The 24,373-nt window shown below is 49.0% G+C and overlaps 2 protein-coding genes across 2 annotated transcripts in view; one reads left to right on the top strand and one right to left on the bottom strand.

Annotated features, from left to right (window-relative positions):
* RSPH3 (radial spoke 3 homolog (Chlamydomonas)) overlaps positions 1 to 1,572 on the bottom strand; it is a 57,773-nt gene extending 56,201 nt beyond the window's left edge. Inside the window, exon 1 of the mRNA XM_015407053.1 lies at positions 1,514 to 1,572. Within this exon, the coding sequence (XP_015262539.1) occupies positions 1,514 to 1,572 (59 nt within the window). The remainder of the gene's footprint in view (positions 1 to 1,513) is intronic.
* A 747-nt stretch (positions 1,573 to 2,319) lies between these two features.
* ATCAY (ataxia, cerebellar, Cayman type) overlaps positions 2,320 to 24,373 on the top strand; it is a 30,671-nt gene continuing 8,617 nt past the window's right edge. Inside the window, 8 exon segments of the mRNA XM_015407052.1 lie at positions 2,320 to 2,535; positions 3,081 to 3,118; positions 9,373 to 9,431; positions 10,774 to 10,998; positions 13,681 to 13,866; positions 17,387 to 17,489; positions 18,959 to 19,101; positions 22,564 to 22,639. Of these exon segments, the coding sequence (XP_015262538.1) occupies positions 2,320 to 2,535; positions 3,081 to 3,118; positions 9,373 to 9,431; positions 10,774 to 10,998; positions 13,681 to 13,866; positions 17,387 to 17,489; positions 18,959 to 19,101; positions 22,564 to 22,639 (1,046 nt within the window).

Raw genomic sequence — 24,373 nt, 5'->3', positions numbered from 1 at the left:
GAACAGTGCGCCACCATGTGTACGTGGCTGGGAAAGGCCTCTCTCCGTCCGAGCCACTGCTAGTTCTTGGCTAGGTGAACCAAAGGTCTGGCTCGATATACAGTAGCTCGTAACTAGGGTCCAAAGGCCCCAGGTTCAATACCCGGCATCTCCTGTTAGAAACAGCAAAAAGGACTTTGTTGGTTTTTTATATGTGCATGTGTGTGTGTGTATCTGGAAGTCATGGTGACCTCTGGTGTAGGGTTGCCAAACCCCCCCCCCGGTTTGCCAGGGGGTCCCCTGTTTTTTTGGGGGGGTTCTACCCGCCGCCGGCCATCTTGCCAGAAGTACTTGCCAGAAGCCCCACTCCCAACACCCACAGCCACCCATCTCTCTCCCTTTAAGTGTGTGGAACCCGTGTTTCCTCCAAAGCCTCATCTCCGCAAGCTTGCAGGGAAATGCCAGCTTCGTGCTCTTAAAAGGGAAACGCGGCTGCTCTTAAAGGGAAACTCCGGCTCCTTTAAGTGCAGGGAATTGCTGTTTCTGGAGATCTGGCGCACGGGGGGGGGAGCAGACGTCCCCAACGTGATGTCATCCTCCCTTTGGATAAACAGGTGGCATCAGTGGTGAGGGGTGCCTTTCACCAGCTTCGTCTGGTGGGCCAGCTGCAACCCTTCCTGGGCAGGAAACATCTTGCCACTGTGGCACATGTTGTAGTAACGTCTAGATTAGATTACTGCAATGCACTCTACATGGGGCTGCCCTTGGAGACTATCTGGAAGCTAAAGTTGGTATAGAATCCTGCAGCCAGAATGGTGGCTGGAGAGGGCTGTAGGGAACATATCCCTCCAGTTTTGTTCCATCTACACTGGCTCCTGATTTGCTTGTAGGCCCATTTCAAGGTGTTGTCACAGGCTGGGGTGCCAGTCAAAGGGAGTCCAGAACAAGCCAAGGTCAGGAGCCAAGAAGACACTGCAAAGTCCAAAAAGCCAAGCCGCAGTCAGGAGCCAGAAACATAGAGCCAAGTCCAAAGAATGGGGGTCCAAAGGTCTAGGTGCAAGAGCTGTGCTGGAGTGGATGCTAGCAGCACAAAGCTGACTTGTTGCTTCCGCAAAGGGTACTGCCCAGAGTGTGGAGTTAAACGCTGCTACCAATTAGCCAGCTGCACGATCAGCCAGGCTCCTGTTAGAACTCTGGGCTGGCTGAGCGTCTCCCTTGTAGCCTGGCCTCTCTTCACCTGCTTGCTAAGTTTGGTTGCAGTCTCTCCCTTAAATGAGTCACACATGGGGGTGAGTCAGGAGGACTCTCAGCTTGCAGTTCTTCCCTCTTATCTGGGCCAGGTGTGATGACTGCTGTTACAGGCACTTGCCAGCTATCCTCCTCTGCTGCTTCTGCAGGCACTGTCAGCTCATGCCCACCCATCCATGCCCATGACAGGTGTCAGTATTGGCTTTTGAAGTGCTAGATGGCTTGCAGCCGATGTACCTTAAGGACCCCCTTCCCCCATATGAACCTAGCCATCCACTCCACTTACCTTTCAGGTGCTTCTGCCAGGGGAGGTAAGAGAGGGGGCAACTGGAGAAAGTTCTCCATCATGCTCCAAAACTTCGGGACTCCCTCCCCAGGGAGACTTGTCGGTCTCCCTCTATCGTCGTCTTCCGGCCGTGGGTGAAGATTTTGTTTCTTTGGCATACCCCAGCTATTGCCCCCCTCCCCCCATGGCTTTGCCGTTTTGTGGGTTTATATGTTTTCATTGAATTGTTTTACGACTACTTTATTTTGGTGGCGGGCACACACGCGAGATAACATGAGGGGAAGGGAGGCTATTTCCCCCCGGAGGAATTAGACCCACATTTGCACAATCACACAGTCCTTTGAAGCTGTGGGGGCAGCCCGCCACTGCGTGATCAGATGCAACTGTGGGGTTTTTGCTGTTTGTTCCTGATGCGCTTAAGTGGGGAATTGATGCGTCGCATCTCAGCACGAGGACTCCCTATGGAGGGTGCAATGATGTGCATACCCAATCAGACCATCCCGACGCCATGAGAGCGCGCTGAAGTGATCACACAGGGAAAAGTCCATCCGTGGTCCATAGCAACCCGTTTGCTACTGGACTTTCCCTGGTGTCTTTTAACCCCGCTTCTGGTTGCTGGTTGCTGAAGAGTGCAGGGCGCTTCCCAGATGTTTGTGTCTGATCGTGCCCTTTAAATCTGCCCGGCATTCATGCCTATGCCGTGACTAATTGTGTGTGTGATCGCAACCTTTAAATATTATTTTAGGGCTCATTTTGCATCCCAAAATGCTCAGATTGCCTTCGGGTAAAATAAACGCTGCCTCTCGATGCCTTGTGAATGCGGCGGTGTGAATAATGTTTTGGGGTTGGGCGACTGCGTGAGCGACAGATCCCGTTCACAAGGGCCGAAGCGAGCCTGCAGGTCTGTCGCTGTGTCTCAAAGAGGCGATGTCCAGAGTTTTCCCCGTTTGCCTACCAGAGATCATTCCATCTGGCTGCAGAAGGCTTTAGTCCTCATGCAGAGACAGAGCCCAGCTGGGCATGTGAGAACTGAGCTGTCTGAAAAGGGGGGGAGGGGGGAATTATTCTCACCAGACACGGGGCGGGTCAGAGAGAGATTTCCTGTTCCCTAGTTACAGAGACATGAAACAGGCTTAAGGACGGGCATAGTCTGGGTCCGGGGTCCCCCGTGAGAAGATAAGAATAAGCTGGAAAAAAGATCCGCACCCCCCTCCCAGTGAAAGGTTCGGCCTCCCTGTCTAGGGCTCCTCTCCGCCACTTGCAAGATTTCAGCTCCGTTTATATACTTGAATGATGCTCGAGGTTCCTGGAGGTTCAGGATGCAGGGAGCATGCTCAGTGAGCCGCTAGCTAATCACCGGGCAAGAGCAGGTGCCTTATATGGCAAAACTGAAGCATCACATGTTCAGGGCAGTCCAAAACGGTGACACATGACCCTCTGGATCAGCTGTGTTGATTAGGAAATCCTAAAGGGGGGGGAGACCAGAAAAAAACAATATTCTGTGCTCACGCAAGCGAATACGCCAAATGGAAAATAAGGGGGAATGTTGAAAATCTGAGATCTGAAGTTAGGAAACTGGCTCGAGGTGGGCATCTTTTCCAGAAGGTAAGGAAAGGCGGCTTTATTCAGATTTTGCAATTTCCTTGTACGAAGTAATGCCATGGAAACATCATGCAATGTTTTTAAATAACTAAATGTCCAGCCGAGCTCTTGACGCGGCAGATTTAGAGGTCAGTGCATCTCGTTTCCTTGTAGGAAGTGCGTCGCAAGCATTTTCTCACTCTTACGACCCAGGAATTTCTTTGCCGTGGGTAAAACCGCTGGTCTCGGAGTAGACGTGCTCCTGATCACAGCACAGAGAATTTCATAATATACAACCACTGGCCTGGAAAGGGGAGGGGAGGGAAGGGAGATTATCCCGTAATCCAAATAATTACGCATCTGAATTTGCTTTCGATGGATCGGATGTCAGGGCCTGTCAAGAGGCTGGTGGGATGGGCGGAACCAGTCTGGTTCTGACAAAGTGAGCTTTGACTCACGGAGGCTTAGACCCCAAATTCTGTTGGCCTTTAAGGTTGTGTGTGTGTGTGCGTGTGTGTAAAGTGCCGTCAAGTCGCAGCTGACGTCTGGCGACCTAGCAAGGGGCTTTCAAGGCAAGTGAGAAGCAGAGGTGGTTGGCCATTGCCTTCCTTTGCAGAGTCTTCCTCGGTGGTCCCCCACCCAAGTACAGACCCTGCTTAGCTTCTGAGATATGTAGCTACAGTGGGGCTTTGGGGGGCTCCACCTCCTTTCTTAAAGGCACATCCCCCGAGCCAGCCATGGCTGGGTGGGCAGGGTATAAATGTAATAAAGAAAGAAAAAAAGAATTTCTCCTGTAAATGCTTTTTTGCAATCAATTAAAAACCCACTCTGCGGGGAGGGCGGGGTATAAATCTTAATAAATAAATAAATAAAACGTTTTAAGCAGACTGGGAGCTGCGGTGGCTCAAGTGGCTAAGACGCTGAAATGCAGGCTGTGGAAGGTTGGTAGTTCAGCAGTTCGAGACCCGGGTGCTGCATGATGGAGTGAGCTCCCATCTCTAGTTCCAGCTCCTGCCAACCTAGCAATTAGAAAGCAAGAAATTGCAAGTAGATAAATAGGTACCACTTCGGTGGGAAGGTAACAGCGTTCCGTGCGCCTTGGTGTTTAGTCATGCCGGCCACATGACCACGGAAACGTCTTCGGACAGCGCTGGCTCTTCGGCTTTGAAACGGAGATGAGCACCGCAACCCTAGAGTCCGACTCGACTGGCTTTCGAGCAAGGGAACCTTTACCTTTTTAAGCAGACTGGGGTGCTGTAGTTGACTAATTCCCGCGCTGAGCAAGGGGGGTTGGAGTAGGTGACCTCTCGGATCCCTTCTAACTCTGTGTCAAGAAAGTGGTCTCCTTTAAGAGAGGTTTTCTGCCTAAGTGTTAGCTTTCTTGACTACAGAAGTCATCACCCCCACCTGTCGGCTTGTTACCAGAATTGTTGCTTAGGCTGGCAGAAGCGATTAACTTGCAGCAGCTGAGAACTGTCATCTAAAGTGGTCGACAGCTTGAAATTTAGAGATCAATTTAGAGAACAGCCCCACCAGGGGGGAAAATTGCCCCACAAGCCACAAAATCCTGGCCATGGTAGGGGTATGCCATATCGCCTTCCCTTTTAAGATGCTACTAGACTCAAATTTTGTTCTGCTGCTCCAGATTAACATGGCTAGCCACCTGAAAGTATCTTTAGAACAGTCTGGTGTCGTGAGAAGAAAACTATGCATACTGCTGCTGCCCTCCAGTTGTGTCTTCCTCGCAAGAGACCCATAAGTTTTGCGGCATCGCGAAGCTGTATGTGTATTTGATTCACCTTCTTTAAAATGTGTATATGTGTGTGTGTTTCTTGTGCGGCTATGTTGGTGGTCTCTAAAACCTGTTTCAAAAATCTGGATCGGGGAATAGGGTCGCCATCCTCCAGGTGGGGGCTGGAGATCTCCTGGGATGACAACTGATCTTCAGGCGACAGAGACCAGTTCCCCTGGAGAAAATGGCCACCCTGGAAGGTGGACTCTGTGTCATCACACCCCACTGAAGTTCCTCCCCTCCCAAACCCCGCCCTCCCCAGGCTCCACCCCCAAAATCTCCAGGGATTTTCCAACCCAGAGCTGGCAACCCTAACTGGGGAAGGTCACTGTTCCCACTGCAAAGGATAAGTTTCGCATTCAGAAAGTTGTACAGTGAAGCTCTAGTTCAAAGGTGTCGAACTCATTTGTTACGAGGGCCGGATCTGACAATAATGAGACCTTGTTGGGCCGGGCCATGTGTGTCATAAAATGTAATGCCAGGTAGCGGAGACATATAAACTTTATAAAGGACACAAACACAAAGGGTTTTTTTTTTACTTAAAATAAAAAACATGCTTAAAACATTAGCTCTGTGAGCTGCAAACCTACTTCTGATATAGCGACATTCACCACAGAAATCCCATGCTCAGAGTTCTGAGTCTAGGACCCAGGTTAAAACACGAAATGGCTAAGGGATTAAGAGAGTCTGGCGAAGCAAGCGATGATGCAGCAGCAGCAGAACTGGAAGCAGGAGATGGCCGGTTCCACTGCGGGCCTGAGGGAAGCCCTCCGGGGGCCTGATCCGGCCCCCGGGCCACATGTTTGACACCCCTGCTCTAGTTCAAAGGGTCTCTGTTAGGAAGACTGGGGGGAAAACTGCTCTTCCTGATACCCTGGAAAGCCTTGGTCGGTTACAGTACGTACAGACAGCAGCTGGGCAAACGAATGGTTTGACTCAGTAGAAGACCGCTTTGTACATTTATGAACAAAAGTTCAGAGCTCTGATCTTCTTCTTTGAGCCAAAGGGGTCATGGCTAAAATGTATCCGTGGTCTAGCAAGACAGATTCACATTACTTTGGTTCGTCCGTTTCCAGTCCCTTAATTGGAGAGCCAACCTTTGAAGTATACAAGAACTGGTTCCATAAGAATTTTGATCTGATCACGTTTTCCAAAGAAAAACTATATAAGCATTATGTACACACACAGATTCTCTCAACATTTAAGGAAGCATCGCCTGAGGGTGATCACTCTCATACTTTTCAGAACATAGGAAGAGCCCTGCTGGATCAGACCAGTGAGGGTCCATCTAGACCAGCATCCTGTCTCACACAGTGGCCAAACAGTTCCTCTGGAGGGCCGACAACAGGGCAGAGAGGCTGAGGCCTTCCTTTGATAAGAACGAGACAAGCCCTGCTGGGTCAGACCAGTGAGGGTCCCTCTAGTCCAGCATCCTGCCTCACGCAGGGGCCAGCCAGTTCCTCTGGAGGGCCAACAACAGGGCACAGAGGCCAAGGCCTTCCCCTGACGTTGCCTCCTGGCTCTGGGATTCAGAGAATGAGTGCCTCTGAATGTGGAGCTTCCCCTCAGTCACCGTGGCTAGTAGCCTTTGACAGATTTATCCTCCATGAATCTACCTAATTCCCTTTTAAAGCAGTTTATTCCTTTGGCCATCACAACATCCTCTGGCAGCGATTCCCACATTTTAATCACTCTCCGTGTAAAGTAGTATTTCCTTTTGTCTGTCCTGAACCTACTGCCCATCAGTTTTCATTGGATGCCCTCAAGTTCTAGTCCTTTGGGAGAGGGAGACAAATTTATCTTTGTCGACTCTCTCCACCCTGTGCATAATCTTATAAACCTCTCTCATGTCCCCCCTTAGTCGCCTCTTCTCTAAAGTGAAAAGTCCCCGACTCTCCAGCCTTTCGTCACAGGGGAGGTGCTCCAACCCCCTCATCATCTCGGTCACCCTCCTCTGCACTTTTTCCAGCTCTGCAATGTCCTTTTGGAGAGACAGGGACCAGAACTGTACACAGTATTTCAAATGAGACTGCCCTGTAGATCTATACAGGGGCATGACGATATCGGCGGTTTTATTCTCAGTCTCTAACCTAATGATCCCTAAAATAAAGTTTGCCTTTTTCACTGCTGTAGCAGAATGGGTTGACACTGTCATTGAGTTATCCATGACGACCACGAGATCGTTTCCCCCCTCAGCCTCCGCGAGCTCAGACACCAGTAGCCTATACTTGAAGTTGGAATTTTTTTGTCCCAATGTGCATCACTTTACACTTTGTTGTTGTTCAGTCGCACAGTCGAGTCCGACTCTACACAACCCCATGGACCAGATCTCGCCAGACCCTCCTGTTTTCCGCTGTCCTCTGACGTTGGCTCAACTTCATGTTCGTTGCATCGATGACACTGTCTAACCATCTCATCCTTTGCCGTCCCCATCTTCTTTGACCTTCGATCTTTCCCAGCATCAGGGTCTTCTCCAGTGAGTGCTCCCTTCTCATTGGGTGGCCAAAGTATTTGAGCTTCAGTTTCATTATCTGACCTTCCAGGAAACAGTCAGGGTTGATTTCTTGTAGGATTGACTGATTTGATCTCCTTGCAGTCCAGGGGACTCTCAAGAGTCTTCTCCAGCACCACAGTTCAAAAGAATCTATTCTTCGGCGCTCGGCCTTCCTTATAGTCCAACTCTCGCAGCCATACATGACTACTGGGAATACCATTGCTTTGACTTTACACTTACCAACAGTGAACCATTTGCCATATTGTTGCCCACGCATCCATTTTGTGGAGGTCCCTCTTGGAGCCCTTCACAGTCAGCCTCAGTTTCCACCATCCTAAATAATATGGTGTCATCTGCAAATCTGGCCACTACGCTACTCACCCCAAGTTCCAGATCACTGATGAATAAATTAAATAGTACCGGCCCGAATACCGATCCTTGTGGGACTCCACTGCTAACTTTCCTCCATTGTGAGAACTATCCATTGATTCCTTCTCTTTGCTTCCTGTCATTTAACCAGTTTTTCATTCATATCCCATGACTGCTAAGTTTACTCAGGAGGCTTTGGCGAGGTATCTTGTCAAAAGCCTTTTGAAAGTCCAGGTGTATAGCGTCTGTTGGGTCACTGTTGTCTACATGCTTGTTCACTTTCTCAAAGAACTCCAGAAGTTGGTGAGGCAGGACTTGCCTTTGCAGAAGCCATGCTGGTTTTCCCTCAGCAAGCTTTGTCCCTCTAAGGTAGGGGTGTAGAACTCATTTGTTATGAGGGCCGGATCTGACATAAATGAGACCTTGTTGGGCCGAGCCATGTGTGTCATAAAATGTAATGCCAGGTAGCAGAGATATAAATTTTATAAAGGACACAAACACAAAAGGTTTTTTATTTAAAATAAAAACATGCTTAAAACATTAGCACTCTTCTTGCAATATTTTGTTTATTTAACAGTGTCTGATAACTGACACCTCTTGCTCTGAATTATTGCATCAAAATGTCTGTGCTGTTGCATTCTTGAGTATGCTGTTCAGGTGTGTATCTGTAAGCTGCAAACCTACATTGACGCAGCAGCAGCAGAACTGGAAGAAGAAGCAAAAGACAGCCAGTTCCACTGCGGGCCTGACAGAAGCCCTCCGGGGGCCTGATCCGGCCCCCGGGCCACATGTCTGACACCCCTGCTCTAAAGTGCCTAACAATTTTATCTTTGATTACAGTTTCTGCTAATTTGCCTGGGACAGACGTTAGGCTGACTGACCTATAATTTCCCATTTCCCCTCTGGGTCCCGTTTAAAAAATTGGTGTCCCATTTCCTACTCTTCTGTCTCCTGTACAGTGGCTGAATTTAGTCATAGGTTACTTATATGGGTTGTTGTTGTTGTTAATAATAATTAAATTTATAGACCACCCTTCCCCAAAGAGTTCAGGGTGGTAGACAACAGGTTAAAAATAAACAGAATACTTTAATTTCAGTTTACAATGAAGACAACTGGACTTAATGACGTCATAAAATTGCACTTCGCTCCTTCCCTTGGGTGGATCAGGGACCTGGCCCGTAGCTACGGTGGGGCTGTTGGAGGGGGGGGTCTGCCCCCTTCCTTAAAGGGCCAGCCTCCTTCCTTAAAGGCCCCCCGCTTTTTCCCAAAGAAGAAGGGGGTGGCTCACGACCCTCTCCCTCCCTTCTGCAAGATGTAAAGGTCCCTCCGGCTGATCGGCAGGCCACGTTCTCCCCGCTGATCAGCTGAAGGGCCCTTTACATCTTTGCGGGGGGGGGAAGAGGGGCGTGTGCCACCCCCCTTCATTATGGCAAATAATGGCAGCCCAGGAGGAAAAAAATTGCCCCACAAGCCACAAAGTCCTGGCTACGGGCCTGTCAGGGACTGGTCATAGTGGAGGCCCTGATGAGAGCCACAGGGTGGGCCGTTGCTGTTCTCCACCATAGGTCTTTGCAGATCAACAATCTCTCATCTCTCCCCCACCCCCCATGTCCATTTCTACAGGCCTCTCCCCGAAGTGGCGGGAATGGAGTCTTTGGGCGGCCCAAACGAGAACACGTTGTGTAAGTACGGTGCCGGAAGTGTGCCTTGCGAGCAATGCAGATGGCTTTGTGAGTTCCCCACGTCACGGCTGCATGGTGCTGCCCATGAGGAAAGATCCTCTTCGGAGGACCTGGCTCAGTGTGCACCCAATCTTGGAAGCAAGGCAGAGAGGTCCAAGGGAGAGCTAGTTTGGTGTCGTGATTAAGTGCACGGACTCTAATCTTGGAGAACCGGGTTTGATTCCCCGTTTCTCCACATGCAACCAGCTGGGTGACCCTGGGTCAGTCACAAGTTCTCTCAGAGCTGTTTTCGAAAAAAATAACAGTTTCTGTCAAGAGCTCTCTCAGCCCCACCTACCTCTCGGGGTGTCTGCTGTGGGGAGGGGAAGGGAAAGGAGTTTGTACGCCGCTCTGAGACACCTTTGGGTAGTGAAGGGACACCTTTGGGTAGTATAAACCCAATCTCTTCTCTCTTCTTCTTCCGTGGGTGATTTTGCATTGGCCTTTCCCTCCACTGTTTTACCAAACCCTCCTTGGAAAAGAAGTTTCCCTCTGCATTGCATGCCACTTTCCCTTTCTTTGACCATCGGCTTTTATGGTACCTTCTGCGTAGATTTGTGGCCGTTCAGGGGTGACAGCGCAGTCAGTGCGGGGCTGCCCCCGGGGTATCTGAATGGGGTTTTGAGCGGCACCTTTTCCTCAGTGTTGAGGAGATGTGGAACGCGTGCCAGATGCAGAATCGCCCCGTGAGAGTACTGCAGTTGTGGGTTACCGACCCTATCACGCAGCTACAAGGCCAGAGGATAAAAAGTCTGAGCATTCTTATAGTAGGCCCTCCTGTCCGTTTTAGTTTTAGTTAGAAAATGTTATTGGCTGCTCTGCGCTGAAGTCTTCTTAGAATGTTTACGTCTCATTGTTTGGCGGTTTGGTCACCCCCCCCCCCCTTAGAAAGCTTTTAAGGGACTGCTTGCACTGAACAATTTTCAGTCTCCTGCGCATTTTACTCAACCGCTTTATTGATTTCAGTCATTTTACAACAGTGTTTTAAATGATTTTTTAAAAAAAGAATCTTGATGTTATTTATAACATAGCTCCAAGGATGCAATACCTGAACAAATATTTGTATTTAAAAACAATTAACTTTTTAAAAAAGAGGGGCCTCTTTTTAAATCAAAAGTTCTTATAGTTTAGCAGTCTAGCCAGTCAGCCAAAGTACGTAGCCCTCCTTTTCTTTGTCAAGGCACAATAATGCCATTGGGCCACTGAGATTTCCATCAGGTTGTTACTAGGATCGTAGCAGTGACCTTTCTTCTATGAATATCATCTCAGTTCTGGACTGCCCTTTCTTTTTTGTAACCCTCAGCACCTCCAGATACGTTAAATTTTAGTAACGGGGCGCATCATAAGCGGAAGACTCTCGTCGCCCCGGAAATCAACATTTCTCTGGATCAGAGCGAAGGCTCCCTCTTGTCAGACGATTTCCTGGACACGCCCGATGACCTGGACATAAACGTGGATGACATCGAAACCCCGGATGAGACAGACTCCCTGGAGTTCCTGGGCAATGGGAACGAACTGGAGTGGGAAGGTAAGAGGGAGAAAGGGCAGGAAAAAATCCACCCCTCTCTATGCTCTGCTTTTTTAGTGAAAGGGAGGCTGGTTCTGGACTTGGCTGTCAAGAGCAGACAGAGTTAAAAGTGGGACCAGCAGGGGTCATTTTCTGTAGGAGCGCACAGGAGCGGAGCTCCGGCAGTAAGGAGCGCAGAGGGTGGGCACATGCAACAAGCCCCGCCCCCTGCTCCCAGCAGCCCTCAGTCAGGCCAGGAGGAGCAAGAAGCAGCCAGGTAAGTTGCAGAGGGCCCCCCGCCTGCCTTCGGGTACAAGCTCTCCCTCCTCTGTGAGGGCAGATCTGCGTGTCCCCCCCCCCATAGCTAGCAATCCAAAACAGTCCAGTGGCACCTTTAAGACCAAGTTTTATTCAGGTACAAGCTCTCCCTCCTCTGTGAGGACAGATCTGCATGTCCCCCCCCCCCAGCTAGCAATTCAAAACAGTCCAGTGGCACCTTTAAGACCAAGTTTTATTCAGGCACAAGCTCTCCCTCCTCTGTGAGGGCAGATCTGCGCGTTCCCCCCCCCCCCAATAGCTAGCAATCCAAAACAGTCCAGTGGCGCCTGAGTGGTGGGTGTTGCCTTCTGACACACTTCCGGTGATGTCAAGGGGTGTGATATATGCAAATAAGTTATGCTAATAAGTTATGCTAATGAGCTCCTGCACCTCTTTTTCTACGAATTGACCCCTGGGAACCAGTGTTCCCTCTAAGGTGAGTTAGTGTGAGCCAGCTCACAGGTTTTAAGCCTCCGGCTCACACATTTTTGTCTTAGCTCAGGAAAGATGGTTTCAGAGTGTTAAATAGTAGGTTCCATGGATGAACAGACCACAAGCCTAGTGATCAGTTCTACTTTATTAGTAATTTCAGCAAGAGCAAGACAAGACCCGACCCCAGAGCCTCAGCTCTGTTGAATAGCATGCAATTGCCACACCCAAACACACCCCACTCCCAGTGATAGGCTATTTACGTAACATTACTACTAGATTGGTTACTTCCAGAATCCTGGCAGGCTATTGTTCTTCTGCTCCAAGCTCAGCCAGTCTCTGGGGTGATTCAATCAGGGATGATTCAATCCCAGTACATAACACAGAGCAAACTAATTCATGCAGTAGCCAAATCGCTCGCTCACAACTCTAATGCCAGGAGGAGCTCACAAAGTAGAATTTTTGCCCACAAGACTCCACAGCTTAGAGGGAGCATTGGTGGGGAGGCACCTTCAGCATCTTGGGCCTTCTGTCCTAAGTGGATCCCCCATAGAAGGTCTCTAAGACTACGTCGTCTCCGGGAAGCCCATTGGTTCCCCCCTGCCCAGGCAGGACTCTAAAAGCTTCCATGTCGGGCTTCGTTTTTGCTCAGGCAACTCCCCATCCTTCCTGTCCGGCTGCCAAACCGGATTTCTTCCGTTGCATGTCCATCCACAGGATGTTCTTTGGGCTCCAGGGAGCGGCTGTGGCCTGGCCCGTTGCTACCATGGAGCCATTGGGGGCTCCGCCCCCTCCCTTAAAGGGCCAGCCCCCTTCCTTAAAGGCCCCCCACTTCTTAAAGGCTCCTCTTCTCTTCCCAAAAGCATTTATAGGGATCCTTTAAATGCTTTTGAGAAGAAGCGGGGGGTGGGGGGCGGCACACGCCCCTCTCCCTCCCCTCCTGCAAGATTTAAAGGGCCCGATCAGCTGAAGGGTGCTTTAAATCTTTCAGGAGGGGAGGGAGAGGGGCGCATGCCACCCCTCTTCATTATGGCAAATAACGGCAGCCCCGCCAGAAAAAATTTTGCCCCACAAGCCACAAAATCCTGGCCACAGGCCTGGCTGTGGCTCAGTTGAAGAGCCTCCGCTTGGCATGCAAAAGGTCCCAGGCAGGGGTCATTTCGTAGAAAAAGAGGTGCAGGAGCTCATTAGCATAACTCATTAACATATGCCACACACCCCCAACATCACCGGAAGTGTGTCAGAAGGCAACACCCACCACTCAGGCTCCACTGGACTGTTTTGGATTGCTAGCTATTGGGGGGGGACATGCAGATCTGTCCTCGCAGAGGAGGGAGAGCTTGTACCTGAATAAAACTTGGTCTTTAAGGTGCCACTGGATTGTTTTGGATTGCTGGCTATTGGGGGGGAGGAATGTGTAGATCTGGCCTTGCAGAGGAGGGAAAGCTTGTACCTGAATAAAACTTGGCCTTAAAGGTGCCACTGGACTGTTTTGGATTGCTAGCTATTGCGGGGGGGGGAACGTGCAGATTTGTCCTCGCAGAGGAGGGAGAGCTTGTAACGGAATAAAACTTGGTCTTGAAAGTGCCACTTGACTGTTTTGGACCTGTTGGCTCTGCAACTTGCCTGGCTGCTTCTTGCTCTGACTGAGGGCTGCTGGGAGCAGGGGGTGGGGCTTGTTGCATGTGCCTGCCCCCTGGGCTCTTTACTGCCGGAGCTCTGCTCCTGTGCACTCCTGCAGGGAAGGACCCCTGGACTCCCAGGTTTGATCCTCACCATCTCCAGTTTAAAATGTATCAGGCAGTGGGTAATGTGGAAGACCGCCTGAGACCCTGGAGAACTGCCACCGGTCTGAGTAGACAAGAGTGACCTTGATGGACCCAGGGTCTGATTCAGTCCAAGGCAGCTTCATGTATGATGACTGTTATTCAAGTTGTGTTTCTCGATGTCTCTCAGACGATACTCCTGTGGCCACGGCCAAAAACATGCCCGGAGACAGCGCAGACTTGTTTGGGGACGGAGCCACGGAAGATGGCAGCGCCACCAACGGACGCCTGTGGAGGACGGTCATCATTGGCGAGCAGGAGCACCGCATCGATCTGCAGATGATCAAGCCCTACATGAGAGTGGTGACACACGGAGGTGAGGGAGAAGGTGGCGCCGGGGCACATGGGAACGGAAGGTTTCCCAAAGGGTCTGCTCTAGTGGAGAGCTGGGAGCTCCAAGACCAGTGGTGGTGGTGGGAATCCATAAATACTCTTTTGTCTTGGTGGTGGTGGGAAACGCTATCCAGTCACAGCTAACTTATGGCGACCCCGTAGGGCACAGGTGTCGAACTCATTTGTTACGAGAGCCGGATCTGACATAAATGAGACCTTGTTGGGCCGGGCCGTGTGTGTCATAAAATGTCATGCCAGGTAGCGGAGAGATAAACTTTATAAAGGACGCAAACACAAAGGGTTCTTTTTTACTTAAAATAAAAACATGCTTAAAACATCAGCACTATTGCAATATTTTGTTTATTTAACAGTGTCTGATAACTGACACCTCTTGCTCTGAATGATTGCACCAAAATGTCTGTGCTGTTGCCATCTTGAGTATGGCTGTTGAGGTGTGTATCTGTAAGCTGCAAACCTACGATGACGCAGCAGCAGCAGAACTGAAAGAAGCAGCAGAAAACGGCCAGTTCCACTGTGGGCCTGATAGAAGCCCTCTGGGGGACTGATCTGGCCCCCGGGCTGCATGTTTGACACCCCTGCCGTAGGGCTTTCAAGGCAAGAGATGAGGAGAGGTGGTTTGCCATTGCCTGCCTCTGCATAGCAACCTTAGAACGCCTTGGTGGTCTCCCATCCAAGTATTAACCGGGACCAACCGTGCTTATCTTCCGAGATCTGACGAGATCAGGCTAGCCCGGGACGACACATCTAGTCTCGTTTTTTCTGTTATACAACATACTGTCAACTGAGATCTGCATGTTTCAGGAATGCTTTTAATAAGTGGATACTTGTAAAAGACACAAACAAGCGCTCTCTTCTTTTTTAAAAAAAAACAAAACCTATTTGCAATTTTATGGAATGTCAAACAATACAATTGCAATCAATGTAGCATATATATCAGCAAAAGTGATTAGTAACAAACGATATAACATATCTAAGTCAGCAACATAATCATAGGATTGGAATTGGAAAGAATACAGAAAATAAGCCATATCTTGTACCAGTTAACCTCATATGGAAAGAAATAGAGAAATAAGCTCTAATGACGATCCGACCTGTAACATATGTTTTAGCTACATATGTGTTTGCGATAGGGTTGCCAGCCTCCAGGTGGGGCCTGGGGATCTCCCGCTTTTACAACTGATCTCCAGCTGACAAAAACGGCTGCTTTGAAGGGTGGGTTCTATAGCGTTGCTCCATGCTGAGGCCCCTCCCCTCCTCAAACCCCGCCGTTTCCTGGATCCACCCCCAAAGTCTCCAGGTATTTTCCAACTGAAACCTGGAAACCTTAGTTTGCAACTAGATCTTGTGTAGACTGTGGTTAGTGAGAGGGGGGGTAGAACTGAGTAGAATGTGCGTGTTAGAAGTAAAGCAAGTTTCGGTACGTGGAGTTGTGCGGTTGACAATCGGTCTTTTCAACATACTCTAAGAACGGGAACAATTTCTGCATAAAGTTAGATTTTGGGGGGGTAGATTCCAGAGCGTTGGATGTGATCCGTGATCTTCTCCATGACGAAATGATCCCTGCTCTCTTCTTAAATCCATCTCTCCTGTTAAATTTTCACGAACCAGATGACAAATCACACCTGTAGCTAATATATTCAATGTGGAAATCGTTGCATGTAGAGCTGTCTCCAAAGAAAGGCCTGCATTCCAAAGAGAACATTTTCTCACAGTCAGCTCGCTGCCATAGGGTCTGGTATGGGGGGGGGGGGGGTGGCGCTGCTTGGGATGTTTTCGTTTCTGTTCTCTCACTGTCTGGGTGATGCTCCATTATCTTCATGTTTTATGTGCCTGACCTTGGTTCCTAGCTGTAACATCACCTCTGGGAAAGCGGGGCTGTTACATTCTGACGAGCCCCTTCTTACTCCTTGATTGGTTGTCACCCCCTTTGAACCCTGTATATCTATTCACCCCACACTTTATGCTTTAGTCTTAACACAGAACCTGAAGTAGAGATGCCCTGCCAATACTGTATCAATAAGCTTTCCTTCTGAAGAAGCGAGTCGTTGATTCTGATTGTTGCAGGAGTCTGTGTCACGACCCACAGCAAAACAACGAAGTACATGCTTCCAAGAAGGTTTTACTTTTATTGAAAAGCCATAGATGCAGTAACATGAACACTGTTAGGAATGGCGGGTTACCTATGCGCATAATTTGATATAGGGCATTCGTATGCACACACACACCCAGCAATACCCAATTAGACGGGCTCCCGCGAGCGGGAATCAGGACAGTTTCTAACGGTAGCAAAAGCTGGGAACCAGAACAATCCCACGGAAGGTAGACACCACATTCCTCCAGTACCTCTTTACAGATAAGCGTTGCAGCTGGCAAGCAATTAAATGCATGGAAAGGAATGCACAACAATTAGCACGGCTCTCCCTACTCATGGCAGCTTACACTCACATCCTTTTAAGACACCCCTGGCCTTCCGTATGCTTTTGCAGTCTTTGTGGAACCCCAATCACATCTCCCTGCAGGAGCCAGCTCCTTCCCATGCTTCCCAAGTACTGGGAATCTCTTCCCACCCAAACGTCTTCCACCTGCCTGAACCTTGGGCGGGGGGCAAAGCCAACCCCCCCCATCCTGCCTCTGCAACATGCAGATTAATCCGAACAAGAACGATGTCAGCAGGCGCCCCCTTTCCTTCTCAGAATGACAGAACTAGCTGGTGGTGGAAACGGCTGTCAGATCTCAGCCAATTGAACAGCAACTCTCACAGAGGTTTCAAGTAAAAAAAGAGTAAGAGTCCGGTAGCACCTTAAAGACTAACAAAATTTGTGGCAGGGTGTGAGCTTTCGTGAATCACGGCTCACTTCTACTGATACAGTGAGAATGTGAGTCCGTCACTATATATTGGAAAGTGGAGTGATTTCGGATGCCGAATGACATTAGCAGGCAAATGGCAATGGCAGGTGAATGACAATAGCAGGTGTGATTGGATTAGGTGTGATATGCAGGGGGTAGTTGGCATGGAGAAATCAGCACTGGTAAGGAGACAGGACACCTAGGTCTCGGTCCGGTCCAGGAGGATGCATGGTCTTGAGCTTTGTTATCAGTTTCCGTTCAGCTGTCTCTCTTCCTAATCTCCCTTTGAAATTCCTTTGTAAGAGAACTGCTACTCTTAGGTCAGCCACTGAATGTCCTGGAAGGTTAAAATGTCCCCCCACTGGTTTTTTGAATTTTTTTCAAGGGTTTTCAAGGCAAGAGGTATTCAGAGGTGGTTGGCCACTGCCTGCCTCTGAGCAGAGACCCTGGACTTCCTTGGTGGTCTCCCATCCAAATGCTAACCAGGGCCGGCCCTGCTTGGCTTCCGGGATCTGAGGAGACGAGGCTAACCCAGGCCATCCGGGTCAAGGCAACCCCTGCAACTGTAATGGTGGATCTGTTTAGACACGGCACCCAATCCATCAGTGCTCTTGCTCTTTTTTTCTCTTCCCCAGGCTATTATGGAGAAGGCCTCAACGCCATCATTGTCTTTGCTGCCTGCTATCTGCCTGACAGCAGCCTGCCGGATTATCATTACATCATGGAGAATCTCTTCTTGTGAGTGACGACAGCCCACTCGGCCCTTTTCCACAAAGGGAGGAGGTCCTGCTTTCAGCTGCATCACATGGCTTTCCCGCATGGCAGCAGCAGTTCTCTGGGAAGCTCTCATTATCGCTGCTCCCGCGGGCCTTCGATAGGATTCGATGGATTTGATTTCTAGCCCTCCCCCCCCTGCAAGCAGGCTCAGGGCAGGAAACAACAGTAACAATAACAATAAAAGCTATTATTATTATTATCATTATCATTATCATCATCATCATCATCATCATCATCATCATCATCATCATCATCATCATCATCAATTTCCATTTATACCCCACCCTCCCCGCCAAGGAGGGCTCAGGGCGGCTTACATAAAATGCATATATAAAAATACAGTTAAAACATACGTAAACCATCGATTATTCATTTTCCTAAAGTGCCGGAACAATTAAAGTGCAAGAGCAAAAATTCCTAGATTAGACCAGGGGTCATTTGGGGGACGCGGGGGGACGCCATCCCCCCGGGTGAGGTGCGGGAGGGCGGGGCCTGGAGCTCCCTGCTGGTGCCCGCTGGAGGTCACCGCCGGCTGTGGGGAGGACACACTTCCAGTGATGTCAGGGTGTGTGGCATATGCTAATGAGTTATGCTAATGAGTCCCCCTAGCTCTTTTTCTACGAAATGACCCCTGGATTAGACCATACCACTACTTCAGTGTTAGTCCTGATGGCATTCTCACAACGGCTCAGTTCGATCGACTGATTTATGTGGTGAGCCAGGCTGGGTTTGATTCCCCACTCCTCCACTTGCACCTGGCTGGATGACCTTGGGCAAGCCATAGTTCTATCAGAGCTGTTCTTGAAAAAGAGCAGTTTCTGTCAAGAGCTCTCTCAGCCCCACCTGCCTCACAGGGTGTCTGTGTTGTGGGGAGGGGGAGGGAAAGGAGATTGTAAGCCGCTCTGAGACTCCTTTGGGTAGTGAAGGGCGGGGTATAAATCCAATCTCTTCTCTTCTTCTTCTTCTTCAGAGTGGGGGACCCTAATCTAGAGAACCGGGTTTGATTCCCCATTCCTCCACATGAAGCTGCTGGTGTGACTTTGGGTCAGTCACAAGTTCTCTCAGAGCTGTTCTCTCAAGGGCAGTTCTTGAGGTAGCTCTCTCAGCCCCACCTACCTCACAGGGGAGGGGAAGGGGAAGGAGTTTGTAAGCTGCCCTGAGACACCTTTGGGTAGTGAAGGGCGGGATATACATCCAATCTCTTCTTCTTCTCTTTTTCCAAAGAAAAAGCCCTGGCTTGGGGCATGGGATGTTGAAGCGTGTCAATTGGGCAGTCTTGTTTCTTTGGAAAAGTTAGAATACTGTTCAGAGACTTGCATATGCCAGACTTCCAAACAAGCGCATTTTAAGCTGTGGAGTTGTTTTCCTTTTTGCACCGGTGGTAAAATTCTGTGTCTTCATATACCCTGTCTGATTTTTCATCCCGAAAGGTATGTGATCAGCAGCCTGGAGCTCCTGGTGGCCGAGGACTACATGATTGTGTACTTGAATGGTGCTACACCACGCCGAAGAATGCCTGGGATTGGCTGGCTGAAAAAATGCTACCAAATGATTGACAGAAGGTGAGAGTTCAGTCCAGTCTATAACTCCTGAGCCCCGCCTGTTGGTTCCCACTGAAGCTCAGTCTGGACAAGACTGAGGTGCTATTAGCCAATGGAGAAGCTGCTCAGGACTGCAGGGCCAGCCAGTCCTGTTGTTGTGGTTCAGATCCAGCTGCGGTGTCGTGGTTAAGAGCGGTGGACTCTGATCTAGAGAACCGGGTTTGATTCCCCACTCCTCCTCCACATGAAGCCAGCTGGGTGACCTTGGGTCAGTCACAAGTTCTCTCAGAGCTGTTCTCTCAAAGGCTGTCCTCGAAAGAGCTCTCTCAGCCCCACCTGCCTCACTGGGTGTCTGTTGTGGGGAGAGGGAGGGAAAGGAGACTGTAGGCCACTCTGAGACTCTGGGTGAAGGGCGAGGTATAAATCCAATCTCCTCCTCCTCCTCCTCCTCCTCCTCCTCCTCCTCCTCTTCTTCTTTGTCTTCCTGCACTCCCCCTGAAGGAGAAAGTTCAGAGTTGAGAGGGTCCTACAAGATCCTGGCCTATAGTTGGGGGCTCAAGTCTCCCACGTGTCACATAGCACCTTTTATCAACCCTGGCTGGTCACCAGCTATGGCCATTCCTTCTAAAGCATGCTCTGGCCACGGTGGACCATGCTCTGATCACATCCAGGTTAGATTACTAAAATGCGCTCCGCCTGGGTATGACTTTGAAAACAGACTGGAAACTTCAGTTGATCCAAAATGTGACAACCAAGCTGTTGTTGTTTGCCAGTTTGGTGTCGTGGTGAAGTGCGCGGACTCTAATCTGGGAGAACCGGGTTTGATTCCCCACTCCTCCACTTGCACCCGCTGGATGACCTTGGGCAAGCCATAGTTCTGGCACAGCTGTTCTTGAAAAAGAGCAGTTCTCTCAGCCCCACTTTCCTCCCAGGGTGTCTGTTGTGGGGAGGGGAAGGGAAAGGAGTTTGTACGCCGCTCTGAGACTCCTTCTGGTAGTGAAGGGCAGGGTATAAATCCAATCTCTTCTTCTTTTACCTCCCAGGGTGTCTGTTGTGGGGAGGGGAAGGGAAAGGAGTTTGTAAGCCGCTCTGAGACACCTTTGGGTAGTGAATGGCGGGGTATAAATCCAATCTCTTCTTCTGGAAAACTGTGACCTAGCCCACACTAACTCAGCTTAGAGGGAACACTGCTAACAGGGTGTCTATTGTGGGGAGGGGAAGGGAAAAGAGATTGTAAGCCGCTCTGAGACTTCTTTGGGTAGCGAAGGGCGAGGTATAAATCCAATCTCCTCCTCTTCTTCTTTTACCTCACAGGGTGTCTGTTGTGGGGAGGGGAAGGGGAAGGAGTTCGTAAGCCGCTCTGAGACACCTTTGGGTAGTGAAGGGCAGGGTATAAATCCAGTCTCCTCCTCCTCCTCCTCCTCTTCTTCTTCTTCTTCTTTTTCTTCTTCTTCGTTGATTACAGGGATCATATCACCCTGTAATCCAAAGTGGCTGGTTCTTCCCTTTGGGCCCTAAACAGCTTGGGCCATGGTACCTAACCAGCCATCTCTTCCCCAACTATCCAGCCCACCAGTTAAGATCTGCCTCTCGGGCCTTGCTCTCTGCGCCCCCGCCTTCAGAGGTGAAGGGGTGTGTGTGACTAGAGACAGAGATGCCCTTATGGTGGTGGCCAGTGTTCCCTCTAAGTTGAGTCAGTGTGAACCAGCTCACAGTTTTTTAGCCTTCAGCTCACAGATTTTTGTCTTTCCCCGGGAAGGATGGCTCCAGAGCAACGTAATTTATGCAGTAGCCAAATCGTTTGCTCACAATTTTAATGCCAGTAGCTCACGAATTAGAATTTTTGCTCACAAGACTCCACAGCTTAGAGGGAACATTGGTGGTGGCACCTCGCCCCGGAACTCCCTCCCCCTTGAGGCTCACTGGCCACCCACTTTGTACTTTGTTTTAGGCACCAGGACAAAACACATATTTTTTATCTAAATACAACCAAGGCCTCGGCCACACGGGCCAGATAACGCGGGGGAGGATATGGGCCCCGGTCACACGGCCCAGAAAATGCGGGGGGGGGGAGCATGGCTGTTTGCCCTGGAACAAAGAAACGCGCGGCAGCCTGATCAGACGTTCTGTCGAGGTCCCGTGGTTAGGCCGTTAGGTGCCGATCACACGGCAAGTCTGCGGCGTGGCAAAGAAGCAGCATGGCGCATTCACACTGGCAATCGCACCCCGCTGCTTCCATCTCACTGAAGTTTGCGCATGTGCATGATCGTTTGTGCGCATCCTGTGGAGACTTAAAAAAAACACCTCCGGTTTGCAACAGGACATGGGTGGATGCCGGATGCCACGGGTTTCCAGCGGAAACGCGATCAGATGCTCGCCATTGCCTCGCATTTCCCGCAAGGTTTTTTACTCCGCATCTTCGGCAGGACGCCACGGGTTAGCCACGGGTGCACTACGCTTCCCAGATGTTGCGGTGTGATCGCGCCCCGAAAATCCGCCTGACATTCGTGCCTTTAGTGTGGCAAATCCTCCGTGTGGACGGGCTTCAAAACACGTATTTTAAACCACACTTTTAATTAGGGGTTTTATCTTACCAGCTTTTGTATGGTTTGCCTCTGTTTTATGGATAGTTTTTATGCTCTTTCTGCCCCATGGCTTGTTGTTAGTTTTAATATTGTTTTTAATATCGTTGTGTTGTTTTAACTGTAAACTGCCCCAAGCAGCAGCAGCATTGTAATGTCCTAAATAAATACAGAAATAAAATTCAGAGGCAGTTAAACCTATGAAACCCAATGCTAGGAGGCAACATCAGTGGAAGGGCTCAGCCTCTATGCCCTGTTGTTGACCCACCAAAGTAACTAGTCTCAGAGCGGCTTACAATCCCTTTCCCTTCCCCTCCCCACAGCAGACACCCTGTGAGGTAGGTGGGGCTGAGAGAGCTCTTTCGAGGACTGCTCTTGAGAGAACAGCTCTGAGAGAACTTGTGACTGACCCAAGGTCACACCAGCAGCTGCAAGTGGAGGAGTGGGGAATCAAACCCGGTTCTCCCAGATTAGAGTCCCCCACTCTTAAGAAGAAGAAGAAGAGATTGGAGTTATAACCCGCCCTTCACTACCCTAAGGAGACTGAGAGCGGTTTACAACCTCCTTTCCCTTCCCCTCCCCACAACAGACACCCCATGAGGTAGGTGGGGCTGAGAGAGCTCTTTCGAGGACTGCTCTTGAGAGAACAGCTCTGAGAGAACTTGTGACTGACCCATGGTCATACCAGCAGCTGCATGTGGAGGCGTGGGGAATCAAACCCAATTCTCCTAGATTAGAGTCCGCGCTCCTGACCACTACACCAAACTGGCTTTCTACAAAAATCTAGTACAAAAATCTCTACAGAAATCTGGTACAAAATCACCGTCATTTCTAAAGTGAACTTCATCAACCTACTCACTCTTACACTGCCTGGCTCTCTCTCTCTTTTTTTTTTGGTGCAGATTACGGAAGACCTGAAAGCTCTGATAATCGTTCACCCCTCTTGGTTCATTCGGACAGTGTTGGCTATTTCGAGGCCATTTATCAGGTAAAGAACAGAATTACAGGGAGGGCCCGCTTCCCACCTGTTTCCCAGCTGCTGGTTTAAAGATCTGTAATTTAGGGGAGGGAAAAGGAACAGCATGCCGGAGATTTATTCAAGGTCACCCAAATGAAATCGATCCATAGTAAATTCAGGGCAGACAAAATGAAGGTCCGTCGTACTTATGGAATTTGATGACACAGGATGCAGTGACGAAAATGGGCTAAAATGAGCCGAGTTGGCTTTTGAATGGAAGGTAGGGACACTTACAACTGAATTGTCTATAAATGGCTACGTGATATGATAATGAACGTCGTTTCTTTGTTCTTCCATCCATCCATCTCCAGTATATGGTCCATTTCACTTGGATTGTCGCTGTTCTGTCTTCCCACGGCATGTCTTGGTTAATTATGGAGATTATATCTGATTGACTAATTTCAAACAAATAGTTAAGCCAGTTTCTCTCTGTCCATTTACTTACATCTTTCCAACCTGCCGCTATAACTGCTTTACCTGCTAGAACCATTGCTTTCAGTAATTCTTGGTGCTTTCTCTCTATTTTCTCAAATCCTATTGTACTTATTAACATTAATTCAAAATCTATGTTTATATGTACTGCAAATGGTCTATTCATTTTTCCTTCAATATTTCTCCAAAATTTTTTAACTTCTGGGCATTCCCACCACATATGTGAATACCACCCTTTTACATTTTTACAGTGCCAACAGTTAGGGCTCAGTCCTGGAAACATATTTGCCAGCGTGGCTGGGGTTCTATACCATTTGGTAATTTTTTTTAATTCTAGTTCTTTAAACTTGTATATTTTAATTTTTGTAATTCCATTCATAATTTTTATAGCTTTTTGCTCTGTTATTTGCGTTTCTGTCTCCCATCTTCTTTGTAACTGAGTAATTATTTGTTTCTTATCTGAGATCATTTTCTTATATATTGCACCTGCTAACCCTCTTTTGAAGGAGCTGCGGTGGCTCAAGTGGTTAAGACGCTGAACTGCAGGCTGTGGAAGGTCAGTAGTTCAGCAGTTCAAAACCTGAGTGTGCCGCATGACGGAGTGAGCTCCCATCTCTAGTTCCAGCTCCTGCCAACCCAGCAGTTCAAAAGCAAGAAATTGCAAGTAGATAAATAGGTACCACTTTGGTGGGAAGGTAACCGCGTTCCGTGCGCCTTGGTGTCTAGTCATGCCGGCCACATGACCACGGAAACGTCTTTGGACAGCGCTGGCTCTTCGGCTTTGAAACGGAGATGAGCACCGCAACCCTAGAGTCGGATTCGACTGGCTTTCAAGCAAGGGAACCTTTACCTTTTATAAAACCCTCTTTTATTTTGTTTCATTCTTTTATATATCTCTTCTATTGGTTCCTCTATACTTATATTCCTATCCTCCATTAGCTTCTTGACTTTCTTGTATAAACTAACTGTTTTTAACCAATATTGTACTCCTGTCTCCCCTTCTAATGCTTGGAGTGGCTTCAGAGTTCCTCCATTACATATATCTTTTATTCTTCTCAATCCTTTTTTTCTTAACAGTTCCCACCATCTATGGTCTATACTATCCTTTTCTAAAGTTTCTAATGGTGCCCATCTTGATATACCTTTTCACCACATTGGTTGCCATTTCTTCCAAATTCTTAATGTATTTCTCCTAGGACCCATCTCTAATTTATCTTCTCTTTCCACTTTATTTGTAAATATACCATATTTCCCTATTCCTTTATTTGCTTC

This window comes from Gekko japonicus, unplaced genomic scaffold (genome assembly GCF_001447785.1).
Source record: "Gekko japonicus isolate JY-2015 unplaced genomic scaffold, Gekko_japonicus_V1.1 scaffold2133, whole genome shotgun sequence".
NCBI lineage: Eukaryota > Metazoa > Chordata > Lepidosauria > Squamata > Gekkonidae > Gekko > Gekko japonicus.
This window is presented reverse-complemented; position numbering and strand designations above follow the sequence as displayed.